At 45.4% G+C, this 23,391-nt stretch overlaps 1 protein-coding gene across 1 annotated transcript in view; it reads left to right on the top strand.

The window, feature by feature from the left end:
- The window catches only part of LOC106611814 (amyloid beta precursor protein binding family B member 2), a 47,960-nt gene extending 28,928 nt beyond the window's left edge, over positions 1 to 19,032 (top strand). Inside the window, exons 8-14 of the mRNA XM_014212403.2 lie at positions 8,199 to 8,204; positions 10,418 to 10,532; positions 11,665 to 11,740; positions 14,655 to 14,735; positions 14,868 to 14,983; positions 15,200 to 15,382; positions 17,514 to 19,032. Coding sequence (XP_014067878.2) covers positions 8,199 to 8,204; positions 10,418 to 10,532; positions 11,665 to 11,740; positions 14,655 to 14,735; positions 14,868 to 14,983; positions 15,200 to 15,382; positions 17,514 to 17,687 — 751 coding nt within the window. The 3' untranslated portion in view covers positions 17,688 to 19,032. The remainder of the gene's footprint in view (positions 1 to 8,198; positions 8,205 to 10,417; positions 10,533 to 11,664; positions 11,741 to 14,654; positions 14,736 to 14,867; positions 14,984 to 15,199; positions 15,383 to 17,513) is intronic.
- The last annotated feature ends 4,359 nt before the right edge of the window (positions 19,033 to 23,391 follow it).

Raw genomic sequence — 23,391 nt, 5'->3', positions numbered from 1 at the left:
CTGGATCTTGGGGGTTGTAGGTAGTACAGAATGATGTAGAGCTCTGTAACACTGCAGTAGTCTCTACAGTAGGAAGCTGTAGTAGTATCTACTGTAGGAGGAAGCTGTTGTGGTCTCTACAGTAAGAGGAAGCTGTAGTTGTATCTACAGTAGGAGGAAGCTGTAGTAGTCTCTACTGTAGGAGGAAGCTGTAGTAGTATGTACAGTAGGAGGAAGCTGTAGCAGTCTCTACAGTAGGAGGAAGCTGTTGTGGTCTCTACAGTAAGAGGAAGAGGTAGTAGTCTCTACAGTAGGAGAAAGCTGTAGTAGTCTCTACAGTAGGAGGAAGCTGTAGTAGTCTCTACAGTAGGAGGAAGCTGTAGCAGTCTCTACAGTAGGAGGAAGCTGTAGTAGCAGTCTCAACAGTAGGAGGAAGCTGTAGTAGCAGTCTCAACAGTAGGAGGAAGCTGTAGCAGTCTCTACAGTAGGAGGAAGCTGTAGCAGTCTCTACAGTAGGAGGAAGCTGTAGCAGTCTCTACAGTTGGAGGAAGCTGTAGTAGTCTCTACAGTAGGAGGAAGCTGTAGCAGTCTCAACAGTAGGTGGAAGCTGTTGTGGTCTCTACAGTAGGAGGAAGCTGTAGTAGTCTCTACAGTAGGAGGAAGCTGTAGCAGTCTCTACCGTAGGAGGAAACTGTAGTAGTCTCTACCGTAGGAGGAAACTGTAGTAGTCTCTACCGTAGGAGGAAACTGTAGTAGTCTCTACCGTAGGAGGAAACTGTAGTAGTCTCTACCGTAGGAGGAAACTGTAGTAGTCTCTACCGTAGGAGGAAACTGTAGTTGTCTCTACCGTAGGAGGAAACTGTAGTAGTCTCTCTCCAAGGGATAGGGAGAGTGTACGCTATACAGTACAGCTTAGCCTATGTGTATATGCAAACTGTACAGACCTAACACACACACATACAAAGAAAAAAAACATACACACACTAACACATTAATCAACAACTCTCACACACTCACTCTCACAGACTCTCACACACACACACACACACACACACACACACACACACACACACACACACACACACACACACACACACACACACACACACACACACACACACACACACACACACACACACACACACACACACAACAATGTGTATTTAGTAGTTTGGCACCAGTGGTGTCACGGTAGAGTGACTGTGACATCCTACGAGAGGCTTTGTCTCAGTCAGGAGAACATCAGACTGGAGTGGTGTGATGTATAAATGATTGGAGAACAGAGAACAACGGGAGGGACATATCTCTATGTCTCCCTCTCTCTCGCTCTTTGTCTTTCATCTCACTCACTCCATCTCTCCTATCCACTAACAGAGAGAGAGATACATCTCTGCCACCCACCCACCTAGCATAGCCATGCTGTTAAATATGTAATGGGATCTTAGGAGTGTTGACACTCTGGGATCTCAGTGTGCTCCTTTTTCCACACCCACCTCTCTCTCTCTCTCTCTCTCTCTCTCTCTCTCTCTCTCTCGGTCTCTCTCTCGGTCTCTCTCTGGTTGTTCAGAATTGGGTCAGCTACATGTGTGCTTAGTAGGTGGGCTGTAGATCTTCCCTCATTTAAAAATGTAGAACTGAAATCATTTTGACTGAAATACTGCTTCATTTTCAACAATTTGTTATCACTCTCCCCTGCAGTTGTAAAAGACCCAACAGCACTGCATAGTCTACTATCACACCCTCTGCTGCATAGACCACTGCATCGGCCATAAAACATCCCTCCACTTACAGACGGCAGTCATACACTGGTGTGGGCTACACTAAATTTAATACACCATAGACGTTTTTATTTTTACATGGACTTAACTTTGCCCCAGTTCCGCGCTGCCTCCGGCTGTATCGATGATGGAGCACGGGTACGTGTGTTCCGTTCCTGCCGTGGGTTCCGTTCCTGCCGTGCGTGTGAGTGTGTGCATGCGTCTGTGTTGCGAGTTAGCGTAGGGTGTGTATCCCCCGCCCTCCTGGCCCTGGGTGTTGAGGGAGAGCTCGTTTGGGTGTGTGTAACACTGTGTATCGCTGCTGTAAACAACTCGACGGTGCAGGGAGGTAATTAAGGCCAGATATTAGATGTTAGACATTAGCACTAATGGCTGTGGGTTGTGACTAATTCACCACACCGCGCAGGGCTTTCCTCTCTCTCTGTCACTGAGATGCACAATACATACTTCATGACCACAACACACACAGCACTCCATAGCACATACACAACATGTACTGGTTTCCTGAACTTCTGCCATAATATAATATTTATAGTGCTTAGCAGTGGTTTAGTATTCTCTTTATATTGTCAATTATATGCTTTATCAGTGGAAAATATATTGTAGGGGGCAGTGTAGCCATGCGCTCCAATGAGCCGGTCCCTCCATTAGCTGTAATGTATTCTAATTGTTGATAGAATAAATCAACAAAGCCGTACTTGGGGATTGGAGAACACGTCATCAGAATGCAGTATGGTATTCCAGTTTGTGGGGAGACACACAGTGTTGGGACTTTGGCGATAACATTGTAGGAGAGAAAATCTACTTCCACCCACTCAGTCCTCTCCACAGTGGTTTAGTAGTCTCTTTATGCTGACTATAAAGGACATGATTGGGACTGTGTTAAAAGGGTTAAATAACTAATTTAGTGACCAATGATTTATTCACTCTTGTTGCTAGACTCCAGTGTTTGTCAATTCACTAAAACTTGACCATAGTTGGTGTGAAACTGGACTCAACCTGAATAAATGTGAAACTGGGCTTAACCTGAATCAAATCAGATTGAACCAGAGTCAAAACAGATTCAAAGCAGGTGTCTATGCACTAACTCTCCTCACCCCTCCGACCCTCACCACCTTTGTGTACATGACTGTGTCAAGTTCAGAACACTTCTTCAGTCATTTACATAAATTATTAGCATATGTAACAACATTTGCGTAGGGGCTGGCACTTTTGCATACGGTCTGTAAAGCTGTTTGATAATTGCAGTCTGTGTGACATGTGTGTAATGGTGCGGTGCGTGCAGTGTGTGTGTGTGTGTGTGTGTGTGTGTGTGTGTGTGTGTGTGTGTGTGTGTGTGTGTGTGTGTGTGTGTGTGTGTGTGTGTGTGTGTGTGTGTGTGTGTGTGTGAGACAGATGGTGGAGAGGACAGACATGCTCTTGTGAATAATACCAGGGATTAGGGAGCAGTAGAGAAACTACAGTCAGCCAAAGTTCCAACAGGTTAGGGAGTTACAGTCGCAATTACACAATGACACCTTTATGGCTATGGTAACCGTTGACTACCTCCTCCTGGTCTCCTCAATTCATTCCACCTTCACCTCTCCACCCTTCCCTCCATCCCAATCACCACATCCTACTAACTCCTACTCTTACCCCCCAACTTCCCCCAAATCCTCCCACTCTTCTCCAGCCATCCCACTCCTACCTCAGTGGACCTCTCCCCTTCTCCTTCTCCTTGCCCCAGAGGCTCCATTCCCCCCTGGGCCTCCACTCCTCTCCCTCCTACCACCCTGGTTCCTCCCTGGTTCCTACAGCCCGGCCCTAACCATTAAAGCAGCAGGGGAGCTCAGTGAGACCTCCAATACCTGAATGTCTCTCAATTCAATTCAATTTAAGGGCTTAATTGGCATTGGAAACATATGTTAACATTGCCAAAGCCAGTGAAGTAGATAATAAACAAAAGTGAAATAAATAATTCAAATGAACAGTAAACTCACAGAAGTTCCCGTCCACCCAACATATTCCAGAGCCATCTGTCTTCTACAGATAACCATTAACCTCTGTTGTAAAAACCAGTCTCTTACACTCCTTTATATGCTTCTGCGTCTGATCTATCATATCTCTAGTGTATCAATGTTCAAAGTTTACCCCGAATCCAACAATTCACATAGCTTGTCTTCTCTTGAGAGCCAGGTCTGCTTATGGCAGTCTTTCTCAATAGCAAGGCTATGCTCACTGAGTCTGTACATAGTCAACGCTTTCCTTAAGTTTGGGTCAGTCACAGGGGTCAGGTATTCTGCCACTGTGTACTCTCTGTTTAGGGCCAAGTAGCATTCTAGTTTGCTCAGTTTTTTGTATTAATTATTTTGAATGTGTCAAATAATTACATTTTTATCCTCTCATGATTTGGTTGGGTCTAATTGTGTTGCTGTCCTGGGGCTTTGTGGGGTCTGTTTGTGTTTGTGAACAGAGCCCCAGGACCAGCTTGATTAGGGGACTCTTCTCCAGGTTAATCTCTCTGTAGGTGATGGCTTTGTTATGGAAGGTTTGGGAATCGCTTCCTTTTAGGTGGTTGTAGAATTTAACGGCTCTTTTCTGGATTTTGATAATTAGCGGGTATCGGCCTAATTCTGCTCTGCATGCATTATTTGGTGTTTTACGTTGTACACTGAGGATATTTTTGCAGAATTCTGCATGCAGAGTCTCAATTTGGTGTTTGTCCCATTTAGTGAATTCTTGGTTGGTGAGCGGACCCCAGACCTCACAACCATAAAGGGTAATGTGTTCTATAACTGATTCAAGTATTTTTAGCCAGATCCTAATTGGTATGTCGAATTTGATGTTCCTTTTGATGGCATAGAAGGCCCTTCTTGCCTTGTCTCTCAGCTCATTCACAGCTTTGTGGAAGTTACCTGTGGCTCTGATGTTTAGGCTGAGGTATGTATAGTTTTTTTGTGTGCTTTAGGGCAACGGTGTCTAGATGGAATTTGTATTTGTCCTGGCGACTGGACCTTTTTTTGGAACACCATTATTTTTGTCTTGCCCGTCTCTCTCTGATCTCTGCTGTGTCTCTGGGGGTCACAGCTAACTGATCCTTAATGATAGTGACTGACTGGGGAGGGATAAAACCCCTCTCTCTAACCGAAGGGTGTTATCTCACTCAAATAGGATCGGTGTGACACGGGTAAAATGATTGTGCTTCAGTCAGGTGTATCGGTAAACTTTAATGGGGTTTCACAACTGTGTCGCCTCAACACTTTACCAAATGAAATGGAGGTGTGTGTGTGTGTGTGTGGGGGGGGGGGAGATTGGCCACCTGCTGTGAGGAGATGTAGTAGAAACACCAGTAGTGATGTCTCAGTACACCCCTGTTTGAACCAGGGAGCAGCTGTTTCTCCTGCTGACTATCTCACTAGCTCTCTCTGGTTTCTACTAATACTGTCTAGCTCTCTCTGGTTTCTACTAATACTGTCTATCTCTCTGGTTTCTATTAATACTGTCTAGCTCTCTCTGGTTTCTACTAATACTGTCTATCTCTGGTTTCTACTAATACTGTCTAGCTCTCTCTGGTTTCTACTAATACTGTCTATCTCTCTGGTTTCTATTAATACTGTCTAGCTCTCTCTGGTTTCTACTAATACTGTCTATCTCTGGTTTCTACTAATACTGTCTAGCTCTCTCTGGTTTCTACTAATACTGTCTATCTCTCTGGTTTCTATTAATACTGTCTAGCTCTCTGTGGTTTCTACTAATACTGTCTATCTCTCTGGTTTCTACTAATACTGTCTAGCTCTCTCTGGTTTCTACTAATACTGTCTATCTCTCTGGTTTCTACTAATACTGTCTAGCTCTCTGGTTTCTATTAATACTGTCTATCTCTCTGGTTTCTACTAATACTGTCTAGCTCTCTCTGGTTTCTACTAATACTGTCTAGCTCTCTCTGGTTTCTACTAATACTGTCTATCTCTCTGGTTTCTACTAATACTGTCTAGCTCTCTGGTTTCTATTAATACTGTCTATCTCTCTGGTTTCTACTAATACTGTCTAGCTCTCTCTGGTTTCTACTAATACTGTCTAGCTCTCTCTGGTTTCTATTAATACTGTCTATCTCTCTGGTTTCTACTAATACTGTCTAGCTCTCTGGTTTCTATTAATACTGTCTATCTCTCTGGTTTCTACTAATACTGTCTAGCTCTCTGGTTTCTATTAATACTGTCTATCTCTCTGGTTTCTACTAATACTGTATAGCTCTCTCTGGTTTCTACTAATAGTGTCTATCTCTCTGGTTTCTACTAATAGTGTCTAGCTCTGGTTTCTACTAATACTGTCTAGCTCTCTCTGGTCTCTATTAATACTGTCTAGCTCTCTCTGGTCTCTACTAATACTGTCTAGCTCTCTCTGGTCTCTACTAATACTGTCTAGCTCTCTCTGGTCTACTAATACTGTCTCCCTCTCTGGTCTCGTAATGCTGTCTAACTCTCTCTAGTCTCTGCTAACACTGTCTAGCTCTCTCTGGTCTCTATTAACACTGTCTCGCTCTCTCTGGTTTCAACTAATAGTGTCTATCTCTCTGGTTTCTACTAATACTGTCTAGCTCTCTCTGTTTTCTACTAATAGTGTCTAGCTCTGGTCTCTATTAATACTGTCTAGCTCTCTCTGGTCTCTACTAATACTGTCTAGCTCTCTCTGGTCTCTACTAATACTGTCTAGCTCTCTCTGGTCTCCATTAATACTGTCTAGCTCTCTCTGGTCTCTACTAATACTGTCTAGCTTTCCCTGGTCTGAATTAATACTGTCTAGCTCTCTCTGGTCTACTAATACTGTCTAGCTCTCTCTGGTCTCTACTAATACTGTCTAGCTCTCTCTGGTCTCTACTAATACTGTCTAGTTCTCTCTAGTCTCTACTAATACTGTCTAGCTCTCTCTAGTCTCTACTAATACTGTCTAGCTCTCTCTGGTCTCTATTAATACTGTCTAGTTCTCTCTGGTCTACTAATACTGTCTAGCTCTCTCTCTCTCTGTGTCTCTGTTCACTGATAAGTGAAGTGGCTCATCAAAGCCAGGATATGTCTGAATTAACCCTCATTCTGACCTGAATAAGAAAAGCTGACTGCCTCTCTTCTCCTCTGTATAGTACAGTATATTATGTTTCTTATATAACAGTGATGAGGAGAGGAGGAGAGACTGCCAAACTGGTACTGCTCATTCCCTCTCCTTCTTAGCTGCTGTGGAAAATTGGAGAGAGAGAGGGGGTACGAGAGAAAGAGGAGGGGTAGGTGAGAGAGGAGGGGTAGGAGAGAGAGGAGAGGTAGGAGAGAGAGGAGGGGGTAGGAGAGAGAGGAGGGGTAGGAGAGAGAGGATGGGGGTAGGAGAGAGGATGGGTAGGAGAGAGGAGGGGTAGGAGAGAGAGAGGAGGGGTAGGAAAGAGAGAGGAGGGGTAGAAGAGGGAGAGGAGGGGTAGGGAGAGAGGAGGGGTAGGAGAGAGAGGAGGGGTAGGAGAGAGAGGAGGGGTAGGAGAGAGGAGGGGGTAGGAGAGAGAAGAGGGGTAGGAGAGAGAGGAGGGTGTAGGAGAGAGAGGAGGGGTAGGAGAGAGAGAGGAGGGGTAGGAGAGAGAGGGAGGGGTAGGAGATAGAGGAGGGGTAGGAGAGAGGAGGGGTAGGAGAGAGATGAAGGGAGATTAAAGGGGGAATGGATAGATGGAGGATACAAGAGAAAAACTGGGGGAATGTAGAGAGAGGTAGAGAGGTAGAGAGGTAGAGAGGTGGAGAGGTGGAGAGAGAGGTAGAGAGGTGGAGAGAGAGAGAGAGAGAGAGGTAGAGAGAGAGAGAGGTGGAGAGCTAGAGAGGTGGAGAGGTAGAGAGAGAGGTAGAGAGGTAGAGAGGTAGAGAGGTGGAGAGGTGGAGAGAGAGGTAGAGAGGTAGAGAGGTAGAGAGGTAGAGAGGTGGAGAGATAGAGAGGTAGAGAAGTGGAGAGATGGAGAGGTGGAGAGGTGGAGAGAGAGGTAGAGAGGTGGAGAGATGGAGAGATAGAGAAGTGGAGAGAGAGGTGGAGAGGTAGAGAGAGAGGTAGAGAGGTAGAGAGGTAGAGAGAGAGGTAGAGAGGTGGAGAGAGAGAGGTAGAGAGGTGGAGAGGTGGAGAGGTAGAGAGGTAGAGAGGTAGAGAGGTGGAGAGGTGGAGAGATAGAGAGGTAGAGAAGTGGAGAGATGGAGAGGTGGAGAGAGAGGTAGAGAGGTGGAGAGATAGAGAAGTGGAGAGAGAGGTGGAGAGGTAGAGAGAGAGGTGGAGAGGTAGAGAGAGAGGTAGAGAGGTAGAGAGAGAGGTAGAGAGGTGGAGAGAGAGAGGTAGAGAGGTAGAGAGGTGGAGAGGTAGAGAGGTGGAGAGGTAGAGAGAGAGGTAGAGAGGTAGAGAGGTAGAGAGGTGGAGATATGGAGAGGTGGAGAGGTAGAGAGAGAGGTGGAGAGAAAGGTAGAGAGGTAGAGAGGTGGAGAGGTGGAGAGGTGGAGAGGTAGAGAGGTAGAGAGAGAGGTAGAGAGGTAGAGAGAGAGGTAGAGGTAGAGAGGTGGAGAGAGAGGTAGAGAGGTAGAGAGGTGGAGAGAGTGATTCAGTTGCACATACAATAGGTTTAGTGTGTATGTTGGCATGTCAAACAGCAAAGGTGTGATGTGTCATAATGGAGCCGAACGCTAAGCTCTGCTGCTGAAATGAAAAGTACACAGAGGCTGACAGAGCTGAAGCTTCCACACACACACATACACTGCTCAGGGAATGGAGACACCTTCTGATTGGGGCCAAAGAGCATGCTCTGTGATATAACTTCTATAGACTTAAGTCTGAGTCACTCTGCTCCCCTGAATATTGAATGTACTAACAGTGTCTTTCCCCTGTATTCATCTGCATTTTCTTTCTTTCTTTCTCCTTCTGTCTCTCCTCCCCCCTCTCTCTACCTCCCTCCTACCTCCACTTTGCTTCCCTGGACCTAGAGAAAGGTAAATGGTTTGTGTGCTACATGTGTTGCCTTCTATCTTCAATGTAATCATTGTGTCAAGTCCTCCATTTTACCTGCAGTCACACACCTCTTCAGCTGCCTGTGGAGTGACAGACAGACAGATAGATAGGCAGGCAGACAGACAGACAGCAGACAGCCTGGGAGTTAGCTCCTCTCTTTAGATAGAACACAGTACTACAGACAGACAGACAGACAGACAGACAGACAGACAGACAGACAGACAGACAGACAGACAGACAGACAGACAGACAGACAGACAGACAGACTGGGAGTTATCTCCTCTCTTTAGACAGAATAGAGTACTCAGACTGACGCTCACTCAGTCACCACAAGCTGTTTTTATCTCAGTACTGTATCTCTGTTTCTCTTTCTCAAAATACTTTAAACTCATATAGACTTGAGGCCATTGTACTCTGCAGCTTGTGTGACAGAATTATGAAATGTCCAGCAGCTTGTGTGACAGAATGCCTAAATGTACACACACACACACACACACACACACACACACACACACACACACACACACACACACACACACACACACACACACACACACACACACACACACACACACACACACACACACACACACACACACACACACACCCCTCCCCCTTCCGTTCTCTCCGCTGGCCAGGAGCAGAGTATTATCGACCCAAAGTGTGTGAGCACACAATTAAGCAGGGAGACAGGGCTGGTAATGGACTCATAAACAGAGAAGCACCACTGTGATAAATGCTGAGTATGTGTGTGTGTCACAGCTGCACCTGTGGCTCTGCTCTGCTACCCTGCATGGCCCCTCAGCATGGTTCCACTCCCCAGTCCCCTCTCCTTTATCTGACATTCTTCCTTTATCACTCTGTTTTTCTGTCCATGGTTTTCCAGATTCCCTCTCTGCTCTATACTCTGATGATTCTCTGTTGATGGTGTATGTATACAGGTGTTGTATTTCATCCCCATCCACCTCTCTCTCTCTCTCTCTCTCTCTCTCTAACTCTCTCTCTTTCTGCCTCTCTCTCTCGGCCTCTCTCTCTGCCTCTCTCTCTGCCTCTCTCTCTCTCTGCCTCTCTCGCTCTGCCTCCTTCTCTTTCTGTCTCTCTCTCTCTGCCTCTCTCGCTCTACCTCTCTCTCTCTCTCTCTTTCTCTCTGGGAGTCACTGCCTCCTCTCTGGCATGTGGCAACTGTCTGATGTTCTCAGCATGGCATTTCCTTTTTCGTGTGTGTGTGTGTGTGTGTGTGTGTGTGTGTGTGTGTGTGTGTGTGTGTGTGTGTGTGTGTGTGTGTGTGTGTGTGTGTGTGTGTGTGTGTGTGTGTGTGTCCCAGAGAAGACACAGTTATCTTCCTGAGGCAGTGAATGATAATAACTGTACAATAAGGATCAGGAAGCACTCATCATCGCTCATCTATGGAAACACAAGTGAACAAAGTACCTTCTATTTATAGTTCAACCATACATTACATGTCAGGGTATATATATTGGCCTTTTACTAATTCAGAGAAGAGATTTCCTACTAGTGGAAGCCTCTGTATTCTACCCCATGCCTTTCAAACAAAGGATTCAATGGTCAAATATACAGGCACTAATTGACAGAATTATCTGCCATATACATACATGTAAATTTGATATACTGTAGCTATTCATGCCATATGATATCTTCTGTGCGTCCTATAGGGACTTTGCCTATGTGGCGAGAGACAAAACCACGCGGGTGTTGAAATGCCATGTGTTTCGATGTGATACCCCTGCAGAAGCCATAGCAACGAGTCTCCACGAAATCTGTTCCAAGGTGAGTGGGCCTGCCGTTTCAGACAGAGACGAAGTAGACTCAGACAGACAGTACACACTCATGTAAATGTCCTGTCTTTTCACAGAAGTCTATCTTCACAGTGAAATGTTACTGAAGTTGAGTTTGCCTATTCAAGTCGAAGAAATAGAAGGAAGCATTGTAATCCTGCTTACAGTATGTGTACCCCTGCCAACACCACTCTCTGGCCCAGGGCGGTTGGCACTTTTTAATGTGGGGTGTTAATCCTCTCAGGGTTAGGGAGGTGCTAGCCCTGGAAGGTGTGTAACTGAGTCTGAATGTCCTGTTCCTTTATCATACTGTAAAACAATCCTCTGACTACTGTTTCAGACATTGACAACTCAGGCAGGGTCTGTAGGGTTTAGACCATACAGGACCTTGAGAAGAACACTTGACTCAACAAAAGAAAGAATATTTGTCTGGTCAGGATGATCTACAGTTCGATCAAGAGATGGTGACCTACTTTGAAAAGACTCACCACGTCTTTTCTCAAGTGTTTCTCAGCTCTTAATCAATCATTTGTTGGTTTAGCAGTCCCAGACAGAATGGAAAGAATAATCCGGGCCCCAAACAAAGTGACTCATTTGCGGGTGTGCGTCAGTAAATCAGTGTCTCACTCCACATTGTCTATTTAAACACAGTTCCTACTGCAGAGGGGAAACTTACTGACCTCGGACTCTGCTGTTGTGCAGTGCAACGAGTGTGTGTACTTGAGCGTGTGTGTGTTCCCCTGTGAGCAGAGCGTTGCAGACTCACCGTAGACTTTGATTAATGACACCTACAATGAATCAACTATCTCCAACAGGGAGTGCGCCACATTGCAGTGCCCTCCGCATCATTGTTAAGGAGGGATGCTGCTCTACATCAGTAAGAAAGGAGGAAGAGGTGGAGAAGAGAAAATGGAGTGATACATTTATTTGAAATATTTCTACATTTTAGTTCAAAGAACATGTAATGACTTGTCCTTCTTAGTTTGAAGTTTAACACTTAAGGTTCTTTGTTTAACTTGACCCCTTTATCCCCCGTTTTTTACCCCTCTCTTCCCCTGTCTCTGACTCTCCCTCTCCCTCCTCCTATTTTGTCCTCTCTCTCTCTCTCTCCTCCACTCCTCCAGATTATGGCTGAGAGGAAGAGTGCCAAAGCTGCTGCTGGCAGCTCATCCCAAACAGGCTCTGATGTTCCTCTCCAGGGTAGGAGTTTGGTGACCCACACACATACAGTAGTACTGATATCTGTTTAGGGAATTGGAGTTGAGCATTAAAGGGATACTTCAGGATTTTGGCTATTAGACCCTTTAACTACTTCCGCAGAGTTAGATGAACTCTTGGATACTATTTTTATGTCTCTGTGTCCAGTATGAAGGAAGTAAGGGGTCATTTCGCAAGCCAATTCTAACTAGCTTTAGCGCAATGACTGGAAGTCTATGGGTATCTGCTAGAATGCTTTTCAATGACGTCCTCAATACACACAAGTATTCATACCCCTTGACTTTTTCCACATTTTGTTTCGTTACAGCCTTATTCTAAAATGAATGAAATTGTTTTTTTCTCTCATCAATCTACACCCAATACCCCATAATGACAAAGCAAAAACAGGTTTGTAGCCATTTTTGCCCCAAAAAAATGAAAAAACAGAAAAAATACATTTACGTAAGTATTCAGACCCTTTACTCAGTACTTTGTTGAAGCAGCTTTGGCACAGATTACAGCCTCAAGTCTTCCTGGGTATGACGCTACAAGCTTGGCACCCCTGTATTTGGGAAGTTTCTCCCATTCTTCTCTGCAGATCCTCTCAACCTCTGTCAGGTTGGATGGGGAGCGTTGCTGCACAGTTATTTTCAGGTCTCTCCAGAGATGTTTGATCAGGTTCAAGTCCGAGCTCTGGCTGGGCCACCTAAGGACATTTAGAGACTTGTCCCGAAGCCACTCCTGCGTTGTCTTTTTATATACACTACCATTCAAAAGTTTGGGGTCACTTAGAAATGTAATTGGTTTTGAAAGAAAAGCAATTTTTTTGGTCCATTAAAATAACATCAAATTGATCAGAAATACAGTGTAGACATTGTTAATGTTGTAAATGACTATTGTAGCTGGAAACGGCTGATTTTGAACAGAATATCTACATAGGCGTACAGAGGCCAATTATCAGCAACCATCCTCCTGTGTTCCTGATTAAAGAAGCAATAAAACTGGCCTTATTTAGATTAGTTGAGAATCTGGAGCATCAGCATTTGTGGGTTCGATTACAGGCTCAAAATGGCCAGAAACTAAGAACTTTCTTCTGAAACTCGTCAGTCTATTATTGTTCTGAGAAATTAAGACTATTCCATGCGAGAAATTGCCAAGAAACTGAAGATCTCGTACAACGCTGTGTACTACTCCCTTCACAGAACAGCGCAAACTGGCTCTAACCAGAATAGAAAGAGGAGTTGACGAGACTTGAGTTTCTCAAACTAGACACTCTAATGTACTTGTCCTCTTGCTCAGTTGTGCACCGGGGCCTCAGTTGTGCACCAATGCCCCAGTTCATCAAAGCGAGATTCATACAGAAAGGGTTTGTCGAAATCAATGTGTAAGAACTTGACTGGCCTGCACAGAGCCCTGACCTCTAACCCATCCAACACCCTTGGGATGAATTAGAACGCCGACTGCGAGCCAGTCCTAATCGCTCCAACATCAGTGGCTGATCGCTCTTGTGGCTGAATGGAAGCAAGTCCCTTCAGCAATGTTCCAACATCTAGTGGAAAGCCTTCCAGAAGAGTGAAGGCTGTTCGAGCAGCAAAGGGGGGGACCAACTCCATATTTAATGCACATGATTTTGGAATGAGATGTTCGACGAGCAGGAGTCCACATACTTTTGGTCATGTAGTATATCTGCTAGCATAGATACCCATAGACTTACTTAGCAATTGCGCTAGCGCTAGTCAGCAACTTCCTTCAAACTACACGCAACTCATTGCCAAAATCCCGAGGTATCCCTTTAACGCCCTCTCTATATTTCATGTGTGTTTCACTGCAAATGAAAAAAAATGCCCCTTATGAATCCAGAACTGACTGCAAACACGTGTTAATGAAAAAGATAGCCGTGCTGTGTTCACTTCCTGAATTATGCTGACAACAGTACGTCTCATAACACAGGACCAAACCTTTCTCACATCGTGGTGTTAATGCTATTCCATATTTTCCATTCCACTACGTCGCAACACATATCCATCCTCCTTTTCATGCAAAGTTAATTAATGATAGATAATAAAAAAACAACTCATCCTAGAACTTTGGCTTTGAGGCAGGATCTGCTGACTGCAGTGAAAACACCTTTGTTCTGTGCAGGATAAAAGTCCTACATTGGCTTTGAGCTCGCAGGAGCAGCTGAGCTCATTAAAAGCCAATTAGTGTTGCGTAGCGAGCCCTGACTCTCAGCAACCCCTATTGAGAGATCAAAGCTCTCATTGGGTGAACATCGCTCACTCGCTAGCACTACCAAACCGTCTGTGCACTCCATTCGCCAGATCCCTCCACCGTCTCTCCCCTCCTTTAATTCCATCCCTCGTTTCTCCTGACCCTCGGGCAGAGTGTAATAGGAAGTAGGCTAACTCCTGTTCTGTCATTTTCCCGGGGTGTTGGTGTTTAAACCATCTTATCCTCTTCTCTGTGTTAGAGGGAGGGAAGCCCTCCTGCCCCTCAGGCCGGCCTGTAAATAGACATTTGTTTTTCAGTCTCTCTGAAGTTCTGCCCACTTGTATGAATACCCATCTTCAGTAGTTTTTTTTCATATGGCTTAATTAGATGCAACAGCATCTGAAGTATTCCAGTTTTCACACAAGTATCTGCATTTTTGCGTTTTAGACTAATAAGCCTGTTTGGACATTTGTTTGCCTGAGTCTTTGCTCGGATGTGCTTTGTACTGTGTATTCCCTGCAGTGTGTGTGTGTGTGTGTGTGTGTGTGTGTGTGTGTGTGTGTGTGTGTGTGTGTGTGTGTGTGTGTGTGTGTGTGTGTGTGTGTGTGTGTGTGTGTGTGTGTGTGTGTGTGTCTGTGTGTCTGTGTGTCTCTGTGTCTTCTCTGTGTCTGTGTCCCTGGTGTCTTATGTGTGTATTCTCCCACAGAGTTTCCCATGCCAAAGACTGAGCTGGTGCAGAAGTTCCATGTGCACTACCTGGGGATGACGTCCGTGTCTCGCCCCATAGGTAAGAGAAGTAAGGAAACAACTAACACAGCCGTGCCTAATCACCTGTCCCGTTAAACATGCTCCATACTCCCGTACACATACTGAAGGTAGAAAACTAATTCAGGTTTCATCTCTCTCTCTCCCCCCCCAGGTATGGACATTATCAACGGGGCTATAGAGAGCCTGGTGTCCTCCACAGGGAAAGAGGACTGGACCTCTGTTACTCTGAGTGTAGCGGACGCCACTGTGGCTGTTATCAAGGAGAAGGCACATAGCATCTTTTCTCCACTTAACTACAGATTATTACTGACTTCACCACAGCATCCATTCATGATTTTATTTGGTATCCAATAGATTCACCTGTGATCCACATGGACGGAGACTGTTGGTTCCTCCCTCATCATGACAAAAACAATCTACATTTCTATCTGAGTGTTCTCTAATAATCCCGTCTCTTGCCTTCCCCATTGGTCCCCTGGACAGGAAGAGGAGGAGGAGATACTGGTGGAGTGCCGCGTGCGATTCCTGTCCTTTATGGGCGTGGGCCGGGACATCCACACTTTCGCCTTCGTCATGGACTCTGGGAACCAGCACTTCCAGTGCCACGTGTTCTGGTGTGACCCCAACGCTGGCAGCGTGTCTGAGGCCGTGCAGGCAGCATGTGTGGTGAGCTCACACACATAGCTATAGACAGACAGACATAGACAGACATAGACAGACGTAGACAGACAGACATAGACAGACAGACGTAGACAGACAGACGTAGACAGACAGACGTAGACAGACGGACGTAGACAGACAGACGTAGACAGACGGACGTAGACAGACGGACGTAGACAGACGGACGTAGACAGACGGACGTAGACAGACGGACGTAGACAGACGGACGTAGACAGACAGACGTAGACAGACAGACGTAGACAGACGGACGTAGACAGACAGACGTAGACAGACGGACGTAGACAGACGGACGTAGACAGACGGACAGACGTAGACAGACAGACGTAGACAGACGGACGTAGACAGACGGACGTAGACAGACGGACAGACGTAGACAGACAGACGTAGACAGACGGACGTAGACAGACATAGACAGACGTAGACAGACGGACGTAGACAGACGGACGTAGACAGACGGACAGACGTAGACAGACGGACAGACGTAGACAGACAGACGTAGACAGACGGACGTAGACAGACGGACGTAGACAGACAGACGTAGACAGACGGACGTAGACAGACGGACAGACGTAGACAGACGGACGTAGACAGACGGACGTAGACAGACGGACGTAGACGGACAGACGTAGACAGACGGACAGACGTAGACAGACGGACAGACGTAGACAGACAGACGTAGACAGACGCAGACAGACAGACAGACAGACAGACAGACAGACAGACAGACAGACAGACAGACAGACAGACATCTACATTGTCCACTTATTTTTCACGGTCTATCATTCTATTATATTTTAATAATCTAAACCAGGATGTGGACATGACGGTAGGGTTAGGACTGTGGTTATGGCCAGGGTTAAACCAGGATGTGGACATGACGGTAGGGTTAGGACTGTGGTTATGGCCAGGGTTAAACCAGGATGTGGACATGACGGTAGGGTTAGGACTGTGGTTATGGCCAGGGTTAAAACAGGATGTGGACATGACGGTAGGGTTAGGACTGTGGTTATGGCCAGGGTTAGGGTTAACCAGGATGTGGACATGACGGTAGGGTTAGGACTGTGGTTATGGCCAGGGTTAAAACAGGATGTGGACATGACGGTAGGGTTAGGACTGGTTATGGCCAGGGTTAGGGTTAAACCAGGATGTGGACATGACGGTAGGGTTAGGACTGTGGTTATGGCCAGGGTTAGGGTTAAAACAGGATGTGGACATGATGGTAGGGTTAGGACTGTGGTTATGGCCAGGGTTAGGGTTAAACCAGGATGTGGACATGACAGTAGGGTTAGGACTGTGGTTATGGCCAGGGTTAGGGTTAAACCAGGATGTGGACATGACGGTAGGGTTAGGACTGTGGTTATGGCCAGGGTTAAAACAGGATGTGGACATGACGGTAGGGTTAGGACTGTGGTTATGGCCAGGGTTAGGGTTAAACCAGGATGTGGACATGACGGTAGGGTTAGGACTGTGGTTATGGCCAGGGTTAGGGTTAAACCAGGATGTGGACATGACGGTAGGGTTAGGACTGTGGTTATGGCCAGGGTTAGGGTTAAACCAGGATGTGGACATGACGGTAGGGTTAGGACTGGTTATGGCCAGGGTTAGGGTTAAACCAGGATGTGGACATGACGGTAGGGTTAGGACTGTGGTTATGGCCAGGGTTAAAACAGGATGTGGACATGACGGTAGGGTTAGGACTGTGGTTATGGCCAGGGTTAGCGTTAAACCAGGATGTGGACATGACGGTAGGGTTAGGACTGTGGTTATGGCCAGGGTTAGGGTTAAACCAGGATGTGGACATGACGGTAGGGTTAGGACTGTGGTTATGGCCAGGGTTAAAACAGGATGTGGACATGACGGTAGGGTTAGGACTGTGGTTATGGCCAGGGTTAGGGTTAAACCAGGATGTGGACATGACGGTAGGGTTAGGACTGTGGTTATGGCCAGGGTTAGGGTTAAACCAGGATGTGGACATGACTGTAGGGTTAGGACTGTGGTTAAAACCAGGGTTAGGGTTGAACCAGGATTTGTACATGAAGGTAGGGTAAGAGTTAGGGTTGTGGTTGAGTTAGACTCTGATGTACTTTCCTTCTCTTCCTCCTCTCCTCTTCCTCAGCTACGGTACCAGAAGTGTCTGGTGGCCCGCCCGCCCTCCCAGAGAGCTGGCTCCTCCTCCCCGCCACCCGACTCGGTGACACGCCGGGTGACTACCAGCGTCAAGCGTGGAGTCCAGTCTCTCATAGACACTCTGAAAACAAAGAAACCACCCTCAGAACTGCCCCAGCAATGACGGACAGCTCGCTGACCACACCCCCAACCCCCTGGCTCTGTCACTCACACTATCGCCACAACTACGACCTACAAACACGCCTATCCAATACCAGCAATGGTAACCAACAATGTACATACATGTTAACTTATTACCACTGGGCAGACCAAAGGACGAATCGGGCTGGATAGTGACATCTGCTCAAAATAATAAAAAGTGAAATAATCTGCAGAAGAAGAAGAGGAGGAGGAAGTCCAAGCTTCAGCATGATGAGGTGCTGGTGATTTGTGTCTCCATTGGAACTTTCCATTGACCTTTGAACTCTGCCGTGTCATAGCAAAACTGTCCCACTTTAGCCCGTCCACTCCTGTCTTCACCTGGCATCACCCCAGTCTTGTGGAGTATTATAACTACTGAGCTCTATGGAGTATTAGACTACTACTGAATAACACTAGACATACCTGAGAAAAAGAACCAATCCCCATTGAGTGCTGGCTTAGTTGCATCAGGAGGTCCATTGACCTCCTTTATCTTCCCCGTTTTCTACTTGTTGGGCCCAGAATGGGACACACACACACACACACACGTGTCTCTTTAAGACGTCTGTCTCGTTGACGTGGAAACGGGACATGCTTATGGGGAAAGCCAACCATCATGGACAAGGCCACTGACCAATCAGCACCATCCAGTTGCTCTACCCGACCTAGTAACCTTTGACCCCCAGACTGCAACAGAGACGTGTCATGTGATGGACTATACAGGCATGATGTAATAACATAGACAAGAAGTAAACAGAACATGGGAACCAATGTATTCCATTCCCTGGCTAGGAGTTCCATCTGGCTCACAAAACAGACTGAACCAATGTCTCACTTGAGGAGGGGTGCGCGATTGTACTATAATTACCCCTCTGATTGTAAAGTAATGATTGTATCCCTGGTTGGAGAGGAGATGTTAGAGATGAGGAGGAATGGGTTGGTGATGGTGCTGCATGTGTCTGTAATCTGAATGTGAGGAGATGGATAGATCGTTATGGGGGAGAGAGGTTACTGAGGAGGGTGTCAATATGGACATAGATGCTCTGCACAAAAGCCCAACCCCACCAGACTACACACACACACACACGCACACGCACACGCACGCACACACACACAAACACACACACACACACACACACACACACCTATTTGACCCAGGGACCTCTCTCCACTCTAACTCAACTCTGTGAATGCAATATGCAATCCAATCCAACATTTAAAAAAAATCTAGATGTGAAAATACTGTGATTCATGTGCTCTGTTCTTCACTCATCTCTACACCATGTAAATGTAATCTGTTGTGAAAATAAATGCATTACCAAAAAAGGGAAGGTCTTCAAAGTGCAGGTTTATTTTCTCATGTAATAGTTCAAGTCAATGCAACAACATATGTATTTGGACAGTAAAGCTAGCATTTTAAATGTGTCTCTATACTCCAGCCTTTTGGATTTGAGATCAAATATTTCATATGAGGTGACAATACAGAATGTGAACTTTTATTTGAGGTTATTGTCTTGTCTGTTTTACCATTTAGAAATTAAAGCACTTTATAGATCTAGTCCCTTCATTTGAAGATGTCATAAGTATTTGGACAAATTCACTTGTAGTGTATTAAAGTAGACAAAAGTTGAGTATTTGGTCCCTTCTTCCTAGCAAGCAATGACTGCATCAAACTTGTAACTACTTACTAATTGGATGCATTTGCAGTTTGTTTTGGTTGTGTTATGTTTTGCCCAAAATGAACTGAATGGTAAATGATGACTGGAATAATTTTATTTCTAAGTGAGAAGATAACATGTTTCTGAACACTTCCAAATCAATCCTGAGTGGTGCCATGATTAAGAAAAATCATGAATAAACCATGAATAATGATGAGTGAGAAAGTTACAGAGGCTGCAACAAAACACGCTAACCTCTTACCATTACCAATATCAGGGGAGGTTAGCATTTTGTGGAGGTTATGATCTTTGCGCCTCTGTAACTTTCTCAATCATCACTTTTCGCAATCCATATGTGACCAAATCAAATCATCAAATCCAATTATTTTGGGCACATACACATATTTAGCAGATCTTATTGCGGGTCTAGCGAACTGCTTGTGTTCCTAGCTCCGAAAGTGCAGTAATATCTAACAATCACAACAATACCGGTAGTGATTTGGATAACTATCGACCCATCTCTAGGCTCCCTTGTCTGGCAAAGACCCTAGAATCTATAGTCAACAAACAGTTACAATCTTTTCTTTCTGCTAACAGTATTCTTAGCACCAATCAATCTGGTTTTAGATCTAAACACAGTACCACATCGGCCACTATGCTTGTTGTAAATGATATTGCAAATGCCTTAGATGATAGAAAGCACTGTGCTGCGTTGTTTGTAGATTTGTCAAAAGCTGTTGACACTGTAGACCATGCTATCCTTTTGAGTAAGCTGTCATCTATAGGACTGGGCACTGATGCCTGCCGATGGTTTTATGACTATCTTAAAGATAGTACTCAGGCCGTCATGGTCGACGGGGTCAAGTCTGACCCCCTACAGTTACTTAAAGGGGTCCCTCAGGGTTCAATAATTGGCCCACTATTGTTCTCACTTTATATAAACAACATTGGTGATGATGTCAGATATTGTAGATTCCATTTATATGCAGATGACACAGTGATGTACTCTATTGCTCCAACAGCGGACCAAGCTTTAATGCAGGTGTAGTCTGATTTTAGGATACTACAGGGGTCTCTTTTACAGCTTAAACTTGTTTTAAACGCTAAGAAAACAAATGTCATGTTTTTATCTAGGTCTAAACTCTCAGTTAGAAACACTTTTGTAATCACTAGCTTGGATGGTACTCAAATCAAACAGGTCTCTGCATATAAATACTTAGGGGTATGGTTAGATGATAGGCTTTCTTTTAAAAAACATGTTACTGAATTGGGAAAAAAGCTCAAATTCAAGATAGGGTTCCTTTACAGAAACAGGGCTTGTCTGTCCTCCGTAAATAGAAAACAAATTGTGCAGGCTACTTTTATGTCCGTTTTAGATTACGGTGATATTATCTATATGCATGCATCGACAAACACATTAAAACCACTGGATGCTATTTACCATTGTGCACTCAGGTTTATCACGGGGATAGTTACAAAACTCATCACTGTATCCTTTATCAACATGTGGGTTGGGCCTCTCTATCTGTGAGGCGAGAGCAACATGCTCTCTTGTTTATTCATAAAGCACTTCTTTTAAAACTACCTCCATATATATCATCATTAATTTCCACTAGATATACTAATTTTAAAACCAGATCACAGATGTGGATTACATTAGAGACTCCTGCGGTCTCCACAGTTGGGTAGGACTGCCTTTAGTTCCTTTGCACCTTATTTATGGAACAAACTGCAGATCCAACTTAAGTTAGACACTCTGGTGTCCCTTGCCCATTTTAAAAATGTTATGGAGGATCAATATGATGTTGTCTATGATTGTTTCTGTTGAATTGTGTCTTTGTTTTGTATGTTTGAAATGTTCTTGTCTGTATGCCTAAAACTGTACATGTCAACATGTTTACACAGGGCACAGCCGTAAAAGAGATCCAGGTCTCAGTCTGTTTTCCCTGTTAAAATAAAGATTAAATAAAAATACACACACATCTAAAAGTAAAAGAATGGAATCAGGAAATATATAAATATTAGATTGAGCAATGTCGGAATGGAATTGACTAAAATACAGTAGAATATAATACAGTATATACATATGAGATGAGTAAAGCTGTATGTAGACGTTATTTAAACATTATTAAAGTGGCCAATGATTCCAAGTCTATGTATATAGGACAGTAGCCTCTAAGGTGCAGGGTTGTGTAACCGGGTGGTAGCCGGCTAGTGATGGCTATTTAACAGTCTGATGGCCTTGAGATAGAAGCTGTTTTTCAGTCTCTCGGTCCCAGCTTTGATGCACCTGTACTGACCTCGCCTTCTGGATGATATCTGGGTGATCAGGTCGTGGTTCAGGTGGTTGATGTCCTGGATGAACTTTTTGGCCTTCCTGTGACATCGGGTGCTGCAGGTGTCCTGGAGGGCAAGTGTTTTGCCCCTGGTGATGAGTTGGGCAGACCACACCACCCTCTGAAGAGCCTTGCGGTTGCGGGCAGTACAGTTTCCATACCAGGCAGTGATACAGCCCGACAGGGTGCTCTCAATTGTGGATCTGTAAAAGTTTGTGAGGGTTTTAGGGGCCAAGACAAATTTCTTCAGCCTCCTGAGGTTGAAGTGGCGCTGTTGAGATTTCTTCACCACACTGTCTGTGTGGGTGGACCATTTCAGATCGTATCAGTGATGTGTATGCCCAGGAACTTGAAGCTTTCCACCTGCTCCACTGCAGTCCCGTCAATGTGGATATGTGCTGTTTCCTAAAGTCCACAGTCAGCTCCTTTGTTTTGTTGACATTGAATGAGAGGTTATTTTCCTGGCACCACTCTCTCAGGACCCTCACCCCCTCCCTGTAGGCCGTCTCGTCATTGTTGATAATCAGGCCTACTACCGTTGCGTCGCCTTTATAACATTATTAAGACACAGTACATTAATTACCATTCAGTTCCTATTGGGCAATATATTTTTAAAAAGCAAAAAAACGTATTCGAAACAGTAAAAAGATATGTAAGAAAATGCCCTCAAATAAAAGGTGACATTCTGAGGAGAGAGGAGAAGAGAGGAGAAGAGAGGAAAGGAGAGGAGAGGGGAAGGGAGAGGAGAGGAGAGGCACCATGTCATTTCTGCTAGCTGCAGGGTCACCTGCTTTCTCAGCACCAACCCACACTGCACATTGCTCTCCTCTCCCCTCTCCCCTGTCCTCTCTCTCCCCTCCCCTCCCTTGTCTTCTCTACCCTCCTCTCTCTCCCCTCCCTCCTCTCTCTCCTCCTCTCTCTCTGCCCTCCTCTCTCTCTCTCTCTCTCTCTCTCTCTCTCTCTCTTCTCCTCTCTCTCCTCCCCTCCTCTATCTTCTCTCCCCTCCCCTACTCTACTCTACTCTCTCTCCTCTCCCCTTCCCTCCTCTCTCCCCTCCTCTCCTTTCCCCTCCTCTCCCCACCGACTGAATTATTCACACTTACTGAGAGTAGGGGGGAGAAGGGGGGATGGTGTGTGTGTGTGTGTGTACATTTGAGTTGCTGTGCAGATGTGTACAAGAGAGAGTGTGTGTGTTTATGTGTGAGCGTCCTTGCAAGCGTGTGTGTGTGTGTGTGTGTGTGTGTGTGTGTGTGTGTGTGTGTGTGTGTGTGTGTGTGTGTGTGTGTGTGTGTGTGTGTGTGTGTGTGTGTGTGTGTGTGTGTGTGTGTGTGTCATCTGAACGGGGTCTTTGGGGATTGCCCTCACTGTGTTGATGCTAACTCACACAAACAGGGGGCGCTGAATAATTCAATAGACTCTCTCTCCTTCTCCTTCTCTGTCCCTCCTCTCCCTTCTTCTCCTCCTCTTCCTCCTCCTCACCCCTTTAAATCTCACATCCTCCCCATCTCCCCTCACTTCTGTTTGCCTCTTAAGTCATCTTCTCTCCTTAGGCACACTGCTAAATGTGTGTGCCGCAACAAACCCCCAACACCACATAGGTCCATAACAACCACATTCACTGACTGTAACACATTCTGTTTGACCCAATTATGCCATTCTCACTGCTCCTCTAATGACTGGGAAGAAATGAAAC

The sequence above is a fragment of the Salmo salar genome, chromosome ssa09 (assembly GCF_905237065.1).
Source record: "Salmo salar chromosome ssa09, Ssal_v3.1, whole genome shotgun sequence".
NCBI classification, from domain to species: domain Eukaryota; kingdom Metazoa; phylum Chordata; class Actinopteri; order Salmoniformes; family Salmonidae; genus Salmo; species Salmo salar.
The sequence above is the reverse complement of the archived record's forward strand: the minus strand, read 5'-3'. Positions and strand labels throughout refer to the sequence as shown.